This window comes from Oncorhynchus keta, chromosome 14 (assembly GCF_023373465.1).
Source record: "Oncorhynchus keta strain PuntledgeMale-10-30-2019 chromosome 14, Oket_V2, whole genome shotgun sequence".
Classification (NCBI taxonomy): domain Eukaryota; kingdom Metazoa; phylum Chordata; class Actinopteri; order Salmoniformes; family Salmonidae; genus Oncorhynchus; species Oncorhynchus keta.
The window spans coordinates 66,183,202-66,203,457 of record NC_068434.1 but is presented as its reverse complement, the minus strand read 5'-3'; the positions used below and the strand labels follow the sequence as shown (position 1 = coordinate 66,203,457).

At 42.1% G+C, this 20,256-nt stretch overlaps 1 protein-coding gene across 1 annotated transcript in view; it reads right to left on the bottom strand.

The window, feature by feature from the left end:
• Nucleotides 1-50: 50 nt before the first annotated feature.
• The window catches only part of LOC118393814 (neuroplastin-like), a 45,633-nt gene continuing 25,427 nt past the window's right edge, over nucleotides 51-20,256 (bottom strand). Inside the window, exons 5-9 of the mRNA XM_052462169.1 lie at nucleotides 19,746-19,879; nucleotides 16,713-16,986; nucleotides 11,566-11,587; nucleotides 1,604-1,680; nucleotides 51-1,134 (exon numbers count right to left, since the gene is read on the bottom strand). Of these exons, the coding sequence (XP_052318129.1) occupies nucleotides 1,620-1,680; nucleotides 11,566-11,587; nucleotides 16,713-16,986; nucleotides 19,746-19,879 (491 nt within the window). The 3' untranslated portion in view covers nucleotides 51-1,134; nucleotides 1,604-1,619. The remainder of the gene's footprint in view (nucleotides 1,135-1,603; nucleotides 1,681-11,565; nucleotides 11,588-16,712; nucleotides 16,987-19,745; nucleotides 19,880-20,256) is intronic.

Below are 20,256 nucleotides of genomic sequence, written 5' to 3'. Positions count from 1 at the left end.
GGACAAATGTTGCGGTTTCTAGAAAGGATTTTCGAGGCAAAAAAAATAAATGTATTTTGGAGCCTTTTATTTTCAAAAATGTATTAGTCTCATATGTTATTGGTCTGATGTTTTATCGTGGCTAGAGATACCGTGGCTCCTTCCATTCCCACCCTAATGTAGGTCCATTTGCACTGCAATACACATGGATACATGGTGTATTTATAGGACAGGAGTCATGCAGCTACAGCAGTGCATTTTGCTATACCAGCTTCCAAGTGATCCCACAATATTAAAGCTTCACTGAGAAAAACAAACTGCCCCCAATATATCTATATATGAATACATATTGCATAGGATAATAGCCATGCTGTACAATTTCAGAAAAATAAAAATGAATTAATTAAGTTGGGAAATATAAAATGTATTTTTTTCTTTACATACAGTATTTGCTATTGTTTGAACACTTGTACCTCAACATATACAAGACATCCTAAGTTACTCTGAAAAATAAAAATAAACACTAATTTTATTTATAACTAGATAGATATAGTAGTAATTTTCATATAATCATTTTCAAGTAAATACTGCCAGACATCAAATCCCTTGCATCACATTTTCACTATAATGGCTGTTAAGAGTGGACTTTCCTTTCACTAAATCAAACATAGTTTAATGACATTGAATCAGCTGTACAAAGTTATTTAAGAATATAACAGTATTTTTCAGTTCAGGACAATTTCATAAAAAAACATAATTCCTTTGGACGCAAAATAGCCATACAGACATGAGGGAAAACAACAAAGTCTATTCTGGGCATCCTATTGCGTAATAATTTGCATGCGTTTTACATGATATGTAATACAAAAAGGATCACCTATAGTTGGAGGACATGATAAAATGAATAAAAGAGACATCAAACAGCACACAAAAAAAGATGTGCACACCTTTCGTGATGGAATTAGTCATCTCTCCGTCCAGGACTGTTCATGTAAGACTGAATAAGTCATGCTTAAGACAGCCATCTTCTTTTCTGCCAGTGTTACGCTGTTATTGTTTTTTCTCATAAGAGAGAGATGAGATATGCTTCATTAAAAATTGCCTGGAGCTCCCTCCTCAGATACCTTCATATGGTCAAGATATGCAGTTAGTCATCTGTTAATGAAAATCGGGGGAGGAAGGAATTAGTATACCCTGTGCACATTATCACATTCCTACAGTATATCACTTAGTTGACTTCCATATGCCTCAGATTCCTTTTTCTAAAGGCCAGAATACTCACTGCAATGAGTAGCTTCTCATCTTATAAAGGTCGGAATACTAACTACAACTAGTAGCTTCTCATTTTATGAAGGCCGGAATACTCACTACAACGAGTAGCTTTTCATTTTATAAAGGCCGGAATACTCACTACGAGGAGTAGCTTCTCATTTTATAAAGGCCGGAATACTCACTACGAGGAGTAGCTTCTCATTTTATAAAGGCCGGAATACTCACTATGAGGAGTAGCTTCTCATTTTATAAAGGCCGGAATACTCACTACGACGACTAGCTTCTCATTTTATAAACGGCGGAATACTCACGACGAGTAGCTTCTCATTTTTATAAAGGCCAGAATACTTACTGCAACGCGTAGCTTCTCATTTTGTATTCCTCTGGCGCACATTTTTGTCTTTGTGGTTGTTTGTCGAATTTGTTTTCCTAGTGAAGAAATACCAAGAGAAATACCAATTCCAGGGGGAAATTATTATATGTATATATACAGTGCATTCGGAAAGTATTCAGACCATTGACTTTTCCACATTTTGTTACTTTACAGCCTTATTGTAAAATTGATTACATAATTTCCCCCCCTCATCAATCTACACACAATGTCCTATAATGCCAAAGCAAAAACAGGTTTTTAATTTTTTTTGTAAAACAGAAATACCTTATTTACATAAGTATTCAAACCCTTTGCTATGAGTCTCAAAATTGAGCTCAGGTGCATTCTACTTCCATTGATCGTCCTTGAGATGTTTCTACAACTTGATTGGAGTCCACCTGTAGTAAATTCAATTGATTGGACATGATTTCGATTTGCACACACCTGTCTATAAGATCCCACAGTTGACAGTGCATGTCAGAGCAAAAACCAAGCCATGAGGTCAAAGGAATTGTCTGTAGAGCACAGACACAGATTTGGGGAAGGTATAAAAAAAAGTATAAAAAAAACATTGAAGGTCCCCAACAACACAGTGGCCTCCTTCATTCTTAAATGGAAGAAGTTTAGAATCACCAAGAATGTTCCTACAGCTGGCCGCAGGTGAGAAGGGCCTTGGTCAGGGAGGGAACCAAGAACCGATGGTCACTCTGACAGAGCTCCTGAGTTCCTCTGTGGACATGGGAGAACCTTCCAGAAGGACAACCATCTTTGCAGCACTCCACCAATCAGGCCTTTATGGTAGAATGGCCAGACGGAAGCCACTCCTCAGTAAAAGGCATGACAGCCCGCTTGGAGTTTTCCAAGAGGCACCTAAAGGACTCTGACCATGAGAAACAAGATTCCCTGGTCTGATGTTAGATTGAACTCTTTGGCCTGAATGCCAAGGGTCACGTCTGGAGGAAACCTGGCACCATCCCTACAGTGAAGCATGGTGGTAGCATCGTCGTGCTGTGGGCATGTTTTTCAGCGGCAGGGACTGGGAGACTAGTCAGGATCGAGGGAAAGATGAACAGAGCAAAGTACAGAGAGATCCCTGATGAAAACCTGCTCCAGAGCGCTCAAGACCTCAGACGGGGGAGAAGGTTCACCTTCCAACAGGACAACGACCCTAAGTACACAGCCAAGACAATGCAGGAGTGGCTTCGGGACAAGTCTCTGTATGTCCTTGAGTGGCCCAGCCAGAGCCCAGACTTGAACCCAATCAAACATCTTTGGAGAGACCTGAACATAGCTGTGCAGCAACGCTCCCCATCCAACCTGACAGCTTGAGAGGATCTGCAGAGAAGAATGGGAGAAACTCCCCAAATACAGATGTGCCAAGCTTGTACAGGGGTTCCTCCTTTAAAATTTGCGAGCTTACACTGCAGGACCTAGAGGTACTCAGCGGCACGGCTTCATGGCTCCAGACCACCGCAAGGGGGAGTTAGAGCACTCATTATGCATTTGGGTCCCAAGGTTTTTATATGACCAATCATATCGAGTGGTTCCAATGACAAATTTGACACGAGCCACCCGTCCCTGGTGACTTTCTTCAGCAAAGATGGCTGAGAAAACATTACGGTGGTAACAAATGTAAGTAATTATAACATCATAACAAATCAAGCAAAACATTTACAATTAAGAGGAATATGTTAGTTAATGTAGAGACAAACGATTGTGCATATGTTTTTGTACAAAAACTGCTATTTAGCAAGTTAGCTGACTAGCTAACATTAGCCAGCTAGCTAGTGTTATGACATGAGTATGAAAATGCAATTCTCGTTTAATGTTTTAGGGACTCCTGAGAGAACCTGCAAGCCAGACTGTCGTCTTGTGAAACAGTGGATGTAAAGAATCTAGCTAGCTAAAGCATTTACTGCAAATTGAATGTACAATTGTGTTAGCTTGCCTTGCTTATATTTGCCATGCAATGCAGCTGAAGTAACATAGCTAGCTAACTATTTATTTGCTTATTTTGTAGTGGAAGATAAAAATAACTGTATTCCTATGAATGTGTGTGTGTGTGTGTATGTAGCCGATCTGTGTATGGACCCTTAAAACGTTAGGTTCTGAACTAATATTCATACCAATGAACCTCAGCTATCATAGTTGTTGTATCAACTTCAAGTCTGAATGGCATTAATGAAGCCTATGGATTGAGTAGAATATAATAACTTTATTGTGCCAAGGATGCAAGTCCTATATACATGTACTGTTATTACTATGCATGAGATCCCCACATTGTAGCCTGTACATTGAATATATTCACTGATCATGTACACTTCCTTGGCAAATAAAATCTCTTTGTGGACATTCTTTTTCAGTCATATCCAATACTAGGTGTATCAAACTCCATTATTTGAATGATGCTGTGTCTGCATGTATGTATTACAATTATACACTTCAACAGTGTTTACCACTCCTGGGACATCAATGATTACACATTGTAACTATGCAATAGACTAGAAACATGATTTAAGAAAAGGCTGATTTGTAATTCATATAGCGAGAAAAAAACAGTACACTGCTTCCTATGAATATCTATCTCCCTTCATGTGCATTAATCTGAGGACACTGGATAGGTGTAGTATTTCAATGAGATACTTCATTTCAACTAGTGGAGAATGTGAAACGCTTTATTGAAAGTTCATTATCCAGGTGTTATAAATACATAATACATGCATTCTAAATATTATAATTGTAATATATTACAAATACAAGTTAAATCTGTACTTCAATGCACAAATTGTGTGCATTTTAAAAAAGAGGAACCAAGAGGAGGTGGGGAGAGAGGTGTAGAAGACAGAACAGGAAAGAGGTAAAACAGAGGAGCAGGGCAGACAGCTTATGATTAATGAATCACAGTGGTACCCTAATATTCTCTCAGTTCATCACAATAACATCGTGTCTAGTGGTATCTCCTAACCAGCAGCCTTGGGCTTCCAGTCGGCCCAAAGGTTATCTTAAGTTGTAGTACTGACATATCACAGCACTCCAAACACTCCATAAGCGTTCCACTCTAACAGAGAGAAAGAAAAGGTTTTGTGGGGGGGGACCTAATCTCTGTGGACCTGTGGTCTTCCTCCATGAATAGTGAACACTGAGGTGGGGCAGAGGTTATAGAAATGCAAGTTGTGTGAGCCTCTGAGTGGTTACTGACTGTTTTGTGAAGCAGACACCTGTCTGAGTGTACCTTAAACATTTAAATATAGAGGGCTATGTGTCTCACCATTTGGTTATTGCAAGGCTAACCCCCAGGGAAATCAGGACTTGGCAGCAACGGGCTTGATAGTCCAGTGAAAATGGCTGAGTGTTAATGTGGTGTAAATCGGAAAATTAGCAGCTGACATCTTAAGGGTTTTTTAATTAATGCATGTGAGACAGGTTCCATGTACAACAAGACAGGAAGAGAGAAAAATAACAGAAGAGGTTAATTACCTCTGGTTATGGACACTTGTGCCAGGAATAAAGTTCCCCACTGCCTGTTCCTCAGACAGTGAACATACATCTGTCAATATCTACATTTTCGACCCTTTGATCAGTTCGCACTCTGAAAGTAAAGAAAATAGCTTATTTTTTTGTAGATATGAAAACAATAACTGAGGTATGACTGTTCAATCTAAAGCAGCAGGTGTCATTTTCAGGAGACGTCAATACAGCACAGAAAGCTTAACACCAGACTGGTATTGTGGTTGTTCATAAGGTGATGGGAAATATGCAATATGCATACAAAATAATATACTTACCTTCCTTGAAAATCCATCTATACTGCCAAAGATGACAATGTTGTATCTTGAAAAAAGCATTGGAATTAAAAGTGAGTTGTTTAACCTATGAACCTGCTTCATTATTAATGTATTACCAGTTGATGAAGAACAACTCCAATTGCATACATCATTGAACATTTGTCTACAAATAAGTAAGAATAAAAAAGTTCAAATAACTTCTTAGATTTGATGGAGACATACATCTTAGTACCTTATCAATTTATGATTTGTATCAATGTGGACGAGAGACAGGGGAGCAGGAACAGAGTATTTTTGCCGAGCAATGCAACAAAGCTGGATCGTTCTGGCAATGATACCTGCACAATCTACACGCTGCAAAGACACCCTAACTCTTCACCATTGTACGCGATTGGCCCATTACTTGGCCCGAGACTTCCTTTGACCATTCTAAAGCCTGCAAGGGGCATCCTTGCCTTAATGGCCCTGACTTTCTGGTCTAACATTTCATCTGACATATCAGAGTAGCATTCCCTGGCAGACATATTGTGTTCTTTCATCCTTCTGTAAAAAAAACTATCCGTTACACTGTCATGAAATATGATTATATATCGACTATGAAACAAATAGGACAGGGCCTGCTAATGAGTTGCCATGAAAAAAAGTTCGATGAATTAAACAGAAAATGGCGAGAACAGGCATACGTAGCTAAATGCTTTTGGTTAGCTTGATAATAATAATTGCATGATTTATTATTCTACGGAATGTTTGTATCTATGTAATATAGTAGAATGTTATGAACCGACACTGAATCGTAGGAGCTAACTACTAGCTATGTAGCAGTTGGACAGAAGAACGCCCAGCGCTGCTTACCTGAGATGCCATCATCACACAGTCCTTCGTAGGTGTCCGCTATGACTTCCTTTGTGTCGGAAAGAAAGGCTGAACAGTATTGGTTGAAGCCAAACTGACACTCAAAAAATGGCCAAAATGGAGGGGGGTTGATAGCGAAAATTGTTTTCAAATACAGGTTCTCGAATATGTTTTGCGCTTTAATACAAAATATTTTATTGCAAATTTGTTTTTTACTTTGAAGCCTCTTGCTTTCAGAACAATTATTTTTGATTGAAAATAATGTTTTGCTCTCGACAAAAATAGACAAATGTACCTCCATAGCATATAACAATTTGCTTGTGAATAACCAGACCTTCATACAAACTTGCAATGCAGAATTCTTGACGCACAACTGAAGATGCTGCCATATCCTGCATGCACGCCCACAAGCGAGCCACTCAGGCAGAGAATGACGCGTGGAAGAGGGCGAGGAACGAGATGGGAGTAACAACAATTTGTTGCAAGTTGGGGAGGGGGGCTAATAGCTGAACAATAGACTATTAAACTTTTACTAAATAATTGTCTAATAGCCAAGCAAGATGTAAAAAAAAAAAAATGTTCTATCACAAACCAGATTTGCCCTAATGACCAAGGGGGAGTTTGGGCACTGATTATGCTTTTGGGTCCCAATGCACTACTGTGTCTCTAACTGACAATGAATGGGCAATATAAACCAAATAATAAACTTATAATTGTGCACGACTTCAAATGAAACGAGCAGGGAGCAGGTTTCGAACCCTAAACCTTCTTGCCCGAAGTCCAGCCCGCTATCGACTGCACATCGAATACAACAGGTGTAGGTAGACCTTACAGTGAAATGCTTACTTACAGGCTCTAACCAATAGTGCAAAAAAAGTTATTAGGTGAACAATAGGTAAGTAAAGAAATAAAACAACAGTAAAAAGAGAGGCTATATACAGTAGCGAGGCTATAAAAGTAGCAAGGCTACATACAGACACCGGTTAGTCAGGCTGATTGAGGTAGTATGTATATGTAGACCTGGTTAAAGTGACTATGCATATATGATGAACAGAGTGTAGCAGTAGCGTAAAAGAGGGGTTGGTGGGTGGCGGGACACGTTGCAGATAGCCTGGTTAGCCAATGTGCGGGAGCACTGGTTGGTCTTCCCAATTGAGGTAGTATGTACATGAATGTACAGTCGTGGCCAAAAGTTTTGAGAATGACACAAATATTAATTTTCACAGTCTGCTGCATCAGTTTGTATGATGGCAATTTGCATATACTCCAGAATGTTATGAAGAGTGATCAGATGAATTGCAATTACTTGCAGTCCCTCTTTGCCATGCAAACAAACGGAATCCCCAACCCCCAAACATTTCCACTGCATTTCATCCCTGCCACAAAAGGACCAGCTGACGTCATGTTAGTGATTCTCTCGTTAACACAGGTGTGAGTGTTGACAAGGACAAGGCTGGAGATCACTCTGTCATGCTGATTGAGTTCGAATAACAGACTGGAAGCTTCAAAAGGAGGGTGGTGCTTGGAATCATTGTTCTTCCTCTGTCAACCATGGTTACCTACAAGGAAACACATGCCGTCACCATTGCTTTGCACAAAAAGGGCTTCACAGGCAAGGATATTGCTGCCATTAAGATTGCACCTAAATCAAACATTTATCGGTTCATCAAGAGCTTCAAGGAGAGTGGTTCAATTGTTGTGAAGAAGGCTTCAGGGCGCCAAAGAAAGTCCAGCAAGCGCCAGGACCGTCTCCTAAACTTTATTCAGCTGCGGGATCGGGGCACCACCAGTACAGAGCTTGCTCAGGAATGTCAGCAGGCAGGTGTGAGTGCATCTGCACGCACAGTGAGGCAAAGACTTTTGGGAGGATGGCCTGGTGTCAAGAAGGGCAGCAAAGAAGCCACTTCTCTCCAGGAAAAACATCAGGGACAGACTGATATTCTGCAAAAGGTACAGGGATTGGAATGCTGAGGACTGGGGTTAAGTCATTTTCTCTGATGAATCCCCTTTCGGATTGTTTGGGGCATCCGGAAAAAAGCTTATCTGGAGAAGACAAGGTGAGTGCTACCATCAGTCCTGTGTCATGCCAACAGTAAAGCATCCTGAGACCATTCATGTGTGGGGTTGCTTCTCAGTCAAGGGATTGGGCTCACTCACAATTTTCCCAAAGAACACAGCCATGAATAAAGAATGGAACCAACACATCCTCCGAGAGCAACTACTCCCAACCATCCAGGAACAATTTGGTGACGAACAATGCCTTTTCCAGCATGATGGAGCCCTTGCCATGAGGCAAAAGTGATAACTAAGTGGCTCAGGGAACAAAACATTGATTTTGGGTCCATGGCCAGGAAACTTCCCAGACCTTAATCCCATTGAGAACCTGTGGTCAATCCTCATGAGGTGGGTGGACAAACAAAACCCCACAAATTCTGACAAACTCCAAGCATTGATTATGCAAGAATGGGCTGCCATCAGACAGGATGAGGCCCAGAAGTTAATTGACAGCATGCCAGGGCGGATTGCAGTGGTCTTGAAAAAGAAGGGTCAACACTGCAAATATTGACTCTTGTATCACCTTCATGTAATTGTCAATAAAAGCCTTTGACACTTATGAACTGTTTGTAATTATACTTCAGTATTCCACAGTAACATCTGACAAAAATATCTAAAGACACTGAAGCAGCTAACTTTGTGTAAATTCGTATTTGTGTCATTCTCAAAACTTTTGGCCATGACTGTATAGTTAAAGTGACTATGCATCTCTGATAAACAGAGAGTAGCAGCAGCGTAAAAAGAGTGGTTGGATGGGGGGTTGGGGAGGCACACAATGCAAATAGTCCGGGTAGCCATTTGATTACCTCTTCAGGAGTCTTATGGCTTGGGGATAAAAACTGTTGCCATGCAGTAGTAGAGAGAATAGTCTATGACTGAGGTGGCTGGGGTCTTTGACAATTTTTAGGGCCTTCCTCTGGCAAGAGAGGTCCTGGATGGCATGCAGCCTAGTCCCAGTGATGTACTGGGCCGTACGCACTACCCTCTGTAGTGCCTTGCAGTCTGAGGCTGAGCAATTTCCGTACCAGACAGTGATGCAACCAGTCAGGATGCTCTCGATGTTGCAGCTGTTGAACCTTTTGAGGATCTCTGGACCCATGCCAAATCTTTTTAGTTTCCTGATGGGGAATAAGCTTTGTTGTGCCCTCTTCACGACTGTCTTGGTGTGTTTGGACAATTCTAGTTTGTTATTGATGTGGACACCAAGGAACTTGAAGCTTTCAAAATGCTCCACTATAGCCCTGTCAATGAGAATGGAGGCGTGCTCAGTCCTCCTTTTCCTGTAGCCCACAATCATCTCCTTAGTCTTGGTTACATTGAGGGATAGGTTGTTATTCTGGCACCACCCAGCCAGGTCTCTGAACTTCTCCCTATAGGCTGTCTCATCGTTGTCTGTGATCAGGCACTGTTGTGTTGTCTGCAAACTTAATGATGATGTTGGGAGTCGTGCCTTTGCCATGCAGTCGTGGGTGAACAGGGAGTACAGGAGGGGACTGAGCAAGCACGCAGATGTGTTGCTACCTACCCTCACCACCTGGGGGCAGCCTATCAGGAAGTCCAGGATCCAGTTGCAGAGGGAGGTGTTTAGTCCCAGCTTAGTGATGAGCTTTGAGGGTACTATGGTGTTGAACGCTGAGCTGTAGTCAGTGAATAGCATTCTCACATAAGTGTTCCTTTTGTCCAGGTGGGAAAGAGCAGTGTGGAGTGCAATAGAGATTTCATCATCTGTGGATCTGCTTGGGCAGTATGCAAATTGGAGTGGGTCTAGGGTTTCTGGGATAATGGTTGATGTGAGCCATTACCAACCTTTCAAAGCACTTTATGGCTACAGACGTGAGTGCTATGGGTCTGTAGTTATTTAGGCAGGTTGCCTTTGTGTTCTTGGAAACAGGGACTATGGTGGTCTGCTTGAAACATGTTGGTATTACAGAATCAATCAGGGACATGTTGAAAATGTCAGTGAAGACATTTGCCAGCTGGTCAGCACATGCCCGGAGCACAAGTCCTGGTAATCCGTCTGGCCCCGCAGCCTTGTGTATGTTGACCTGTTTAAAGGTCTTACTCACTTATACATCAAACTTGACAGTATATTAACTATAGGCTATCTAACTATCCAAAGTTTATTGTCTTGATTATTCCTGTCATTCTTAGCTTAGCTAAATGGTATAGTCGTTGTGTGTTCTCAATGGACATTCGGTGCTTTCGTAAATTCGCTCTGGCGATCTACTCCGTTTTCTGAGCACTCTCATCTGAGTGTACCAGAGCGCAGAATAATTCATTTACGAGCGCTCAACATCCGTTAAATTGTTTCTAGCAGCACAGTTAGTCACCAACGCCCTGGTTAACACGAAAACTGCTTAAACAGCTCTGCTAGGGCGAGTAAAATGGTCAGAGTGGTCTCATTTGTGTCTGGAAGTAGCTAGCAAGCTAACCAACTTTAGCTTGGGTGCTTGACTGCCGTTGTAAGGCCAGAATGCTCAAATCAACCCTACTCCTCGGCCCGAACATCCCGTGCGTGCCGAGAGCGAAACAGTCTGAATTTACCCAGAGGGTTTTTCGTTTTTCATGGAATAGAAACACCATAATATTAATCAAATGAATTAAGAAAGTACCAGTCAAAGGTTTGGACACACCTACTCATTACAGGATTTTTCTATGTTTTTACTATTTTCTACATTGTGGAATAATAGTGAAGACATCACAAATATGAAATAACACATATGGAATCAACAAGGACAGCCTACTCCTTCCTCCCGGTTGGGGAATTGAACCCTGCTCTCCCACCAGATGCCCTCTGGTGGTCAAACTAGCACTAACTTGCATTAACACAAAAAATGTCTGACAATTAAATGACGTGCCACAGAATGCTGCGGTAGCCCGCAAGGTGTGCCGCAGTATGACACAACTTTTAAAGGAGCAACCACTGTAGCGACATACCCAAGAAGACTCGAGGCTGTAATCTCTGCCAAGGATGCTTCTACAATGTACTGAGTAAAGGGTCTGAATACTTATGTAAATGTGATATCAGTTGTTTTCTTTTTATACATTTGCAAAATGTATACAAACCTGTTTTTGCTTTGTCATTATGGGGTATTGTGTGTAGATAGATAAAAATAAAAAATAAAAATTAGAATAAGGCTGTAACGTAACAAAATGTGGATAAAGCCAAGGGGTCTGAACACTTTCCGAATGCACAGTATATTATATATATTTATATTGTAGAGAGAACAGAATATTTCTCATACTTACGTTGGTGCGACTGGCTCATCATCTTCGTCACGAGGGGAGAGAAGAAGGGAAAGAGCACAAAAACAATGGCATATTAGACAACATGGTCGTCCCTCAGAAGTGTCCAACACACTGCTCCCTTATTTTCTTTCACATGTTGTTGACATCTTAACTGTAATTAAATATCAAATGGATTCAATTACATGATTGTTGCATGACTAGCAGTTTAAAATGCAGTCACATCACGTCAGTGTGACGTATTACACATTTGCAACTGATGTTAACATTCTTCGAGTTCCCTTGTGGATCCCACGGTATGGGTATTTTGCATGGGTTGTTCCCAAGTTCCATTTGTCATGACAGAATAACGAAGTTCTACTAATAAAGTTGACTATTTAAGGTATCTAGGTGTGCATTTTTAATTTGACCTGAGTCTGACAATAAAAGACTCAGCAGGCTTTACGTGGACATGTTTTATTGGAATAGCGTTTTTGTTGTAGAGTTGAATTGCACAGCAGCATGCAGTGTGAGTGGGCATTGCACATTAGAGTGATTAGCTAGTTAGTACATGTTTTTGACCATACACACGAGAAAGAATGGGTCAGTAGGTCAGTATAGTAAACATGGAGAGTGAAAGTGTGTTCAGTAGCATGCAACCAGAGATCTGGGGCACGTATTCATAAACCATTTCAGAGTAGAAGTGCGGATGTAGGATCAGTTTGATTTTTAGATTTAGATCATAATCCGTAAGGTTATATAGAGAGGGGGGGAATTGATCCTAGATCAGCACTAAACTATTGAGATGATTTATGAATACGGCCCAGAGAGCAGCAGCATGCCATTGGCAGTTAAATGGGGGTATGGTGGTCAATGTGAGACGGGACAGAATGGCTGCATGTGAGACAGTTTTGGGGACAGAGGGGGCTAATCTGTTTGTGCGTTCCCAATCCCCACCTTTTTCCACCCTTACACTACCATCTGAGTTCACTCACAACTAGCCCCTGGGTGCAGAGATATCCAGATAATGTTTAGAATATGTGATTCAAGTTATGAAATTGCAAACAAACGAAAACACTGACTTTTACAGTGTGGAAAATATTAAGAGTATAGCCAGGGTAATATCAATGTGTTCAGCAAGTTGTTATTGTATGCCAATGGGTTGATATGCTCTGCATTACATTTTTACAGTTTAGTCATTTAGAAGATGCGTTAATTCAGAGTGACTTTTCACCTAGTCAGTTCAGGGATTCGAACCAGCGACCTTTTGGTTACTGGCTCAACGCTCTTAACCGCTAGGCGACTCGCCATCCTACATTTTGCATAATGTCATACTTTTTCCTGGTTGTTTCCAAAGCACGTTCCCACACAGTAAAAGAAAGTGGAACCCTCACATGGTTATTTTAAAATGTTTTTGCTCTTTAAAAAATGTCAACCTTTGCTTTGGATCACTTGGCAGTGTATTATCAGTGCTGATACTGTCGTGGAAATGTTGAATCAAATACTTCTCAGATACCCGGAGCTCGTGAATTCAAATAGACTATTACAAACAGTAACAAAGCCGAGCAATTCCATGGAAGAACTGACTCTTCATTCTTAGTAATTGGCTTTTATACAGTCTTACCCATACTTACCCATAACATTGTCACTCCACTTTATGAATCTTGTTGTCTTGCTGAGTTTCCATTCTCTTATTGGCTCAGACATTGACGCATAAATTCTATTGGTGGCATGACATGCCCACTCCTACTGGTCCTTATAACTGATTAGCTAATGTTCCTGTCCAAAGGTCTTCACAAGTGCAGGCCGGTGTTGTCTATGTATGATTAACCCATGTGCATGTCCAGTAGCCTTCACAAGATCAGATATGGCCCAGACCAGTCACGTCTTGTTGGTCTACCTTGCCTCATCCACACGGATTCTGGGGGGGGAGGTCAAAATCAAAAGTAACAGTCCGTATCTGGTGTGACCACCAGCTGCATTAAGTACTGCAGTGCATCTCCTCCTCATGGACTGCACCAGATTTGCCAGTTCTTGCTGTGAGATGTTACTCCCCTCTTCCACCAAGGCACCTGCAAGTTCCCGGACATTTCTGGGGGGAATGGCCCAAGCCCTCACCCTCCGATTCAACAGGTCCCAGACATGCTCAATGGGATTGAGATCCGGGCTCTTCGCTGGCCAGAACACTGACATTCCTGTCTTGCAGGAAATCATGCACAGAAGGAGCAGTATGGCTGGTGGCATTGTCATGCTGGAGGGTCATGTCAGGATGAGCTTGCAGGAAGGGTACCACATGAGGGAGGAGGATGTCTTCCCTGTAACGCACAGTGTTGAGATTGCCTGCAATGAAAACTAGCGCAGTTGTCATTGATGATGTGACACACCGCCCCAGACCATGACGGACCCTCCACCTCCAAATCGATCCCGCTATAGAGAGCACGCCTCGGTGTAACGCTCATTCCTTCAATGATAAACGCAAATCCGACCATCACCCCCGGTGAGACAAAACCGCAACTCGTCAGTGAAGAGCACTTTTTGCTAGTCCTGTCTGGTCCAGCAATGGTGGGCTTGTGCCCATAGGCGACGTTGTTGCCGGTGATGTCTGGTGATGACCTGCCTTACAACAGGCTTACAAGCCCTCAGTCCAGCCTCTCGCAGCCTATTGCAGACAGTCTTAGGAGGGAGGGATTGTAGGAAGGATTGTGCTTTCCTGGTGTAACTGAGGCAGTTGTTGTTGCCATCCTGTACCTGTCCCGCAGGTGTGATGTTCAGATGTACCGATCCTGTGCAGGTGTTGTTACACATGGTCTGCCACTGCGAGGACGATCAGCTGTCCGTCCTGCCTCCCTGTAGCGCTGTCTCAGGCGTCTCACAATACGAACATTGCCATTTATTTCCCTGGCCACATCTGCAGTCCTCATGCCTCCTTGCAGCATGCCTAAGGCACGTTCACGCAGATGAGCAGGGACCCTGGGCATCTTTCTTTTGGTGTTTTTCAGAGTCATTAGAAAGGCCTCTTTAGTGTCCTAAGTTTTCATAACTGAGTTTATAACAAAGCTCTTGAGGTATAGAGGATACCAAAAGGAGATTTCAGAGCTGGCTAGTAGCATAAGTGATGCAGTGTGCATCTCTGATTCGGTTGATATGACCATGGCAGATAATCTACCTTCATCTACTCGTTGGGGGGCCCAAAAAGTATCAACCTCTGTTCTACACCAAAGCACGTTCTCTCTCTCTCCCCCTCCTGTACATAAGCCCGTGCCAAACTAGAGGCCTTGCCTACTACGGGTGCAGGAGATTGGTTGGTATTTCTCAAAGCACTACACTGTCTTCACACTGTGCAAAAAAGCCCATGCTTACTTTATTGGTGACTTTGCATAATTTCTGTTATCGTGTACTGCAGTGTATTTTTAACACACATTTTTAACATATTTAACGCTGGAAGGATTATACAGTGCAATTCAGACTTCAGAAATAGAAGTATGCATAATTTATCTTTTTAATCTACCCTGTATTCTTTTTTCTGATATACCGTAGATGCTATCATTGCCTTGGGGAACCTAGAGTGCATCCTCATTTGTGTGGGGCGGTTTGAGTGATTGACCACTCCTATATAAGACAAGTGAAAAAGACTTGTATAAAATGTACACAGCTATAAACAAGACCTAGCAGTGCATTTCAGTAGGCTGTTAGCAATATATGTTTTAAACGTCAGAGACCACCACCTATACAGGAGAAAACATGTCAAACTGCATTGGCCCCTCTAAATGGAGATGACTACGAATGGAATATATACATAATTTCAACATATATATTGTCTATGCAAAGATGCCAAACAACTTGTAGTCAAATAATCTGATAAACGGGTGTCTGGATGGACTGTAGTAGAAACGGATCAAATAAAAAAATCATTCTCTGAAAACATGCAAGATCTCTCACTTACCAACCGTTTAGGTAATGATGCCATTTGGAGAGAGGGGGAAAGAAGTCATATTAACCAATGAATTCATATCTTCCTGATATCCTGAATAACGTTGATAGAACCATAGGCGGGTGAAGCCTCAACGGCCTTTTTGGCTTTGACTCTACACTCAAATGCTTAAACCTTTGTTTGACTGTTTATATTATTGTATGTTATCAAGTGGTTTTGTTATTAGGACAGATATTACTCTGTAAAAGTAGTAAGTAGTTACCAGCGGAGGCTACTTTGAGAATTATTTACCTGTGGGTGTGACGTGCTTTGATTGGAGTAGGGAACAGGGATTTTTGATTCTCTACTTTAAGCCCTCAGCCATAGGCAGAACTTGTAGGACAAAGCCAAAATAACACATCAAACTTCCCCTGATTTCCTGTCTCAAATTATTGTCAATGAAATGAATTGATCAGTTCTCCAGACGGGTGATAAAATGGTCCCTGGTTATCATCATTAGCGAGACCGCAACGGCACTTCAACTCTTTCATTTAAAAGGTTAGCTGTGGACCCCCTCCTGGTTTACTAATGTGGAGCATCTCTAAAGGTCATATTATTATGCAGCTAATGTGTGGCGCTGCGCTGTGTGACAGCCAGCGGTGTCTCTGTCTCCCTTCTCAGTACTGACGGAGCATCCAGGGAGCGTGTCCCCCGACAGAGGTCAATTATTCACAGTGGGTCTCCGCTGCTACTGCTAACACAGCAGAGTCAGCGTCATGAATATTCAGCACCGTGTTTATAGCCTCCGCAACATGTTCACTTGGTAACAGTGTAATTAATGTGTGTGCTGATGGTAGAGGAACCCTGTTTGAATTGGTTCCTAATGGATGTTGAACTTTTAGCCGAGTGCAGCCCCATAATCAGATATTTGAATCATTGTTTAACTGGAGTGAGAATATCTTTGTATTGTTCCAGGAACAGCAGCCTAATTCCCTCTTCCTCCCTGATTTTACCCCATGGCCACAAGCACTGCTTGAATCAGTACATACTCCCTGCCGCTGCTAGCATGTTGCTCTCTTTAAGTTGAGATCGATAACCCCTTTTCCTGTTAAGGTAACGTACTGTACAGTCATTTCAATGACAGCATCCAGTAACGCTGACCAGTATAATAATCAAACAGGCCTGACGATGACAACATGGCGAGAGGTTGTCTGTCTCCCCAAAGAGATACAATATAATACTATATTTAATGTTGTCTTACCGTCCAACACATCGTCTGGCCTCTTGCGTTTTTCATACACTACGATGATGACCACCAGGATGATGATCTCCGCTAGCACCCCCAGGAAGGGCCAGAGGGGTGCCAGGTGGCTGCGCACTCGCAGGATGGACGACATGGATTTGGTGCCAATGTGGTTGGTAGCATTGCACTGGTATTCACCAGGGTCCGAGGTGCGGTTCAGGTTGACGATGTTCAGCTCTGTGTAGTTGTCTTTGTTGGTGATGAAGAAGCGGCCAGAGGAGTTATCGATTTCCTAGAGGAGGGTAAATTAGCATATCAATGATTTATATGTTACAGACAATTTTATGATCACATTCCAGACAGTTATCACAGTAGTTTAGCACACCGGTTCGCAAACTAGAGTCCATGCGGGGTCACCTGATACGAAAATGGGGACATGGGAGACTTTTTTAAATCCTGGGGGGGTGCATGTACCAAAACAAATATGGATATTATAATATCATCTTTGTATCTCAAAATATTTTTTTGATGTGGTTAACCTTAATCTAAATGAAAATGATTGAATTCGAAAATTCAACCAGAGAGCCCTCTTAGATCATGGGAAAGGGCTGCACTTGACTGTTGCACTTGAATCATTCCCACGGTGAATGACTAGGCTCGCTACGCTATGAAACCACACACTATTGCAGAGACTGTGATATTACCGGCTACAATTGATATGGTGAAAACAATGTGTGGGGAGGCAGAGGCACAGAAACTCACATCAATACCTTTGTCAGATAACACTGTTAAAGATGTTATGCTTTTGCTAGTAATCAAGAGAAAACTGACTGTACAACTCAAAAACTTCCCAGCTAATGCTCTCTAAATGGACACTAGCTGTGAGGGCCGAGATGCCCATGGATGAGTTTTGTTGGCTATACATGTCAGGGGATGCTATTCACGAGGACATATTGTTCTGCCTCACGATTCCCGAGCATGAAACGACACAGGGGATGTTCAGTGTGCTGCGTAGATATATCGACGAAAAACAGACAGGCCTCTGCCCTCTAGTTATGAATGTGTCTCCCTCTGCCATATGGACGCATTGTATTATACACCAAGAGCAACTGATTACAAAAGAGCTGAACGCAGAACTCGGAGATACTGTATACTGCAGCAGGTAACTGATTGTAAACAATACTGAACAAAAATATAAACACAACATGCAACAATTTCAAGTATTTTACTGAGTTACAGTTCATATAAGGAAATCAGTCAATTGAATCTATGGATTTTACATGACTGGGCAGTGGTGCAGTCATGGGTGGGCCTGGGAGGGCATAGGCAATCAGAATACGTTTTTTTCACACTAAAGGGCTTTATTACAGACAGAAATACTCCTCAGTTTCATCAGCTGTCTGGGTGGCTGGTCTCAGATGATCCCGCAGGTGAAGAAGCTAGATGTGGAGGTCCTGGGCTGGCGTGGTTGCATGCGGTCTGCAGTTGTGAGGCCGGTTGAGCGTACTACCAAATTCTCTAAAATGATGATGGAGGTGGCTTTTGGTAGAGAAATTAACATTAAATTATCTGGCAGCAGCTCTGGTAGACATTCAAGCAGTCAGTATGCCAATTGTATGCTCTCTCAAAACATAAGACATCTGTGGCAAAACTGCACATTTAAGAGTGGCCTTTTATTGTCCCCAGCACAAGGTGCACCTGTGTAATGAACATGTTGTTTAATCAATTTATTGATATGCCCCACCTGTCAGGTAGATGGATTATCTTGGCATTTGAGAGAAATATGCTTTTTGTGCATATGGACACTTTCTGGGGTCTTTTATTTCAGCTCATAAACATCGGACCAACACTTTACATGTTGTGTTTATATTTTTGTTCAGTATACATCAAACCACATCCACCATGTGGAGATATGGGATCAGAGCCTGACAGGGTTCTATTTCACCCCGAGGCTTCATGGTTAGAAAGAGTTTTTGCATTGAGAGGTTGTCATTCACAAAAAGAAAATGACATGGTTGACTTTATGTGTAATGAAAATAAAATGTGTCTCCTTGCATATGTAACAGACGTATTTTGGAAACTGACCAAACTGAACACAAGCATGCAGGGGGAATACAAAATCCTTCTACAGATGAGTGACCGAATCAGTGGATTCAGAGGAAAGAATTCTTATTGGAGAGAGAGTCTTTCAAAAGCAAACAATGCCCCCTTCCCTTCGCTGTGCATGTGTCTAACAGAAAACAGCATCAGTAAGTGTCCCACATGAGTGATGACTGCTCACCTCCAATGCTTGGAAGAGCACTTTGCGACCTACTTCCTAATCCGTTTGACTGTGATCCTGGCTCAGTTGACATGCCGGTGTGAAATCGAACAGCTGATTGAACTGTCTTGTGACCAAATGCATTCACGGTCACTACGGAGGAGTTTTGGTTTCCGACTCAAAGGGAATAATACCCTGCCGTCTCCCTCTGAGCATTAATGCCGCGTTCAAAACAACTGGGAACTTGGAAATCTCTGACTTCCGACTTCAGTGCGTTCAAGAAAACTGAACTCTGGAAAAAATGAGCTCCGACTGGGGAAAATCATTTTGAACGGTCATTCAACTGGGAATTCGAACTCGGCAACTCGGGCCTCTTTCTTGAGCTCTGACTTTCCAACCTGAACATCACTGACGTCATGATTTGACCTCGTATTTCTCAGAGTTCCCAGTCGATTTGAAAGCATCGTCAGTGCTCTTGTCTGCATTATAACCAAATATTGATCTAGGTTGGATGTGACAGCAGAGATGAGGTGCGCACTGTCGACCACGCCCCCTGACTTTGAGAAGCTCCGCCACGACATTCATCAAGCACACCCATTTCATTAGTGGCGGTGAGATAAGATACTTTATGCCAGAATCATTTTCAATTGACAGCCATAGCCCCAAATAAAAAAGTAAACAATTGGCTTTGATATTTGATAATGTTCAGATATCAAAATGGGGTCGTGGGCTAAGAAAGTTTGGGAACCCCTGATCTAGCATTATATAGAGCCAAGGAAGAGGACACGTACCATGTAGTTTGAGCCATCCAGTTTACGCCATGTCCAGATGGGAAAGGGGTAGCCCACAGACTTACAGTACAACAGAGCACTCTGCCCCTCGTTCTTATTGTCACTGCGCTTGTGGCCCGTGATCTCAGGTGCCGCTAAAACAAGGGGAAAAGGGAGTGAAATGAATTTGAATAAAAATTCAAAATTTTATGCAAGACGTTCCATGTTTGTGTCAAAGGTGTTCTTCATCGGCTTCTCTAAATAACAAGACGTCAGAATATAGTTAAATCTGTCGGGACCTATTTTGATTATGGTAACTAACATTAGGATGTACATGAAAGTGATGGTAAATTAAGAAAGGATTTGGGTAATTGTTACGTGATTTAGCTGTGAGGCACTGACTTCCCTGGAGATGGACCTACACTGGAATCAGTGCTTTATCACCACAGTGATTGAGGCATGGACACATTTAGCTGTTTTATTCAATTGCCAAGTTTCTTTAAAAGGTAGAGCTCATGGTTTGCTGTGGCTT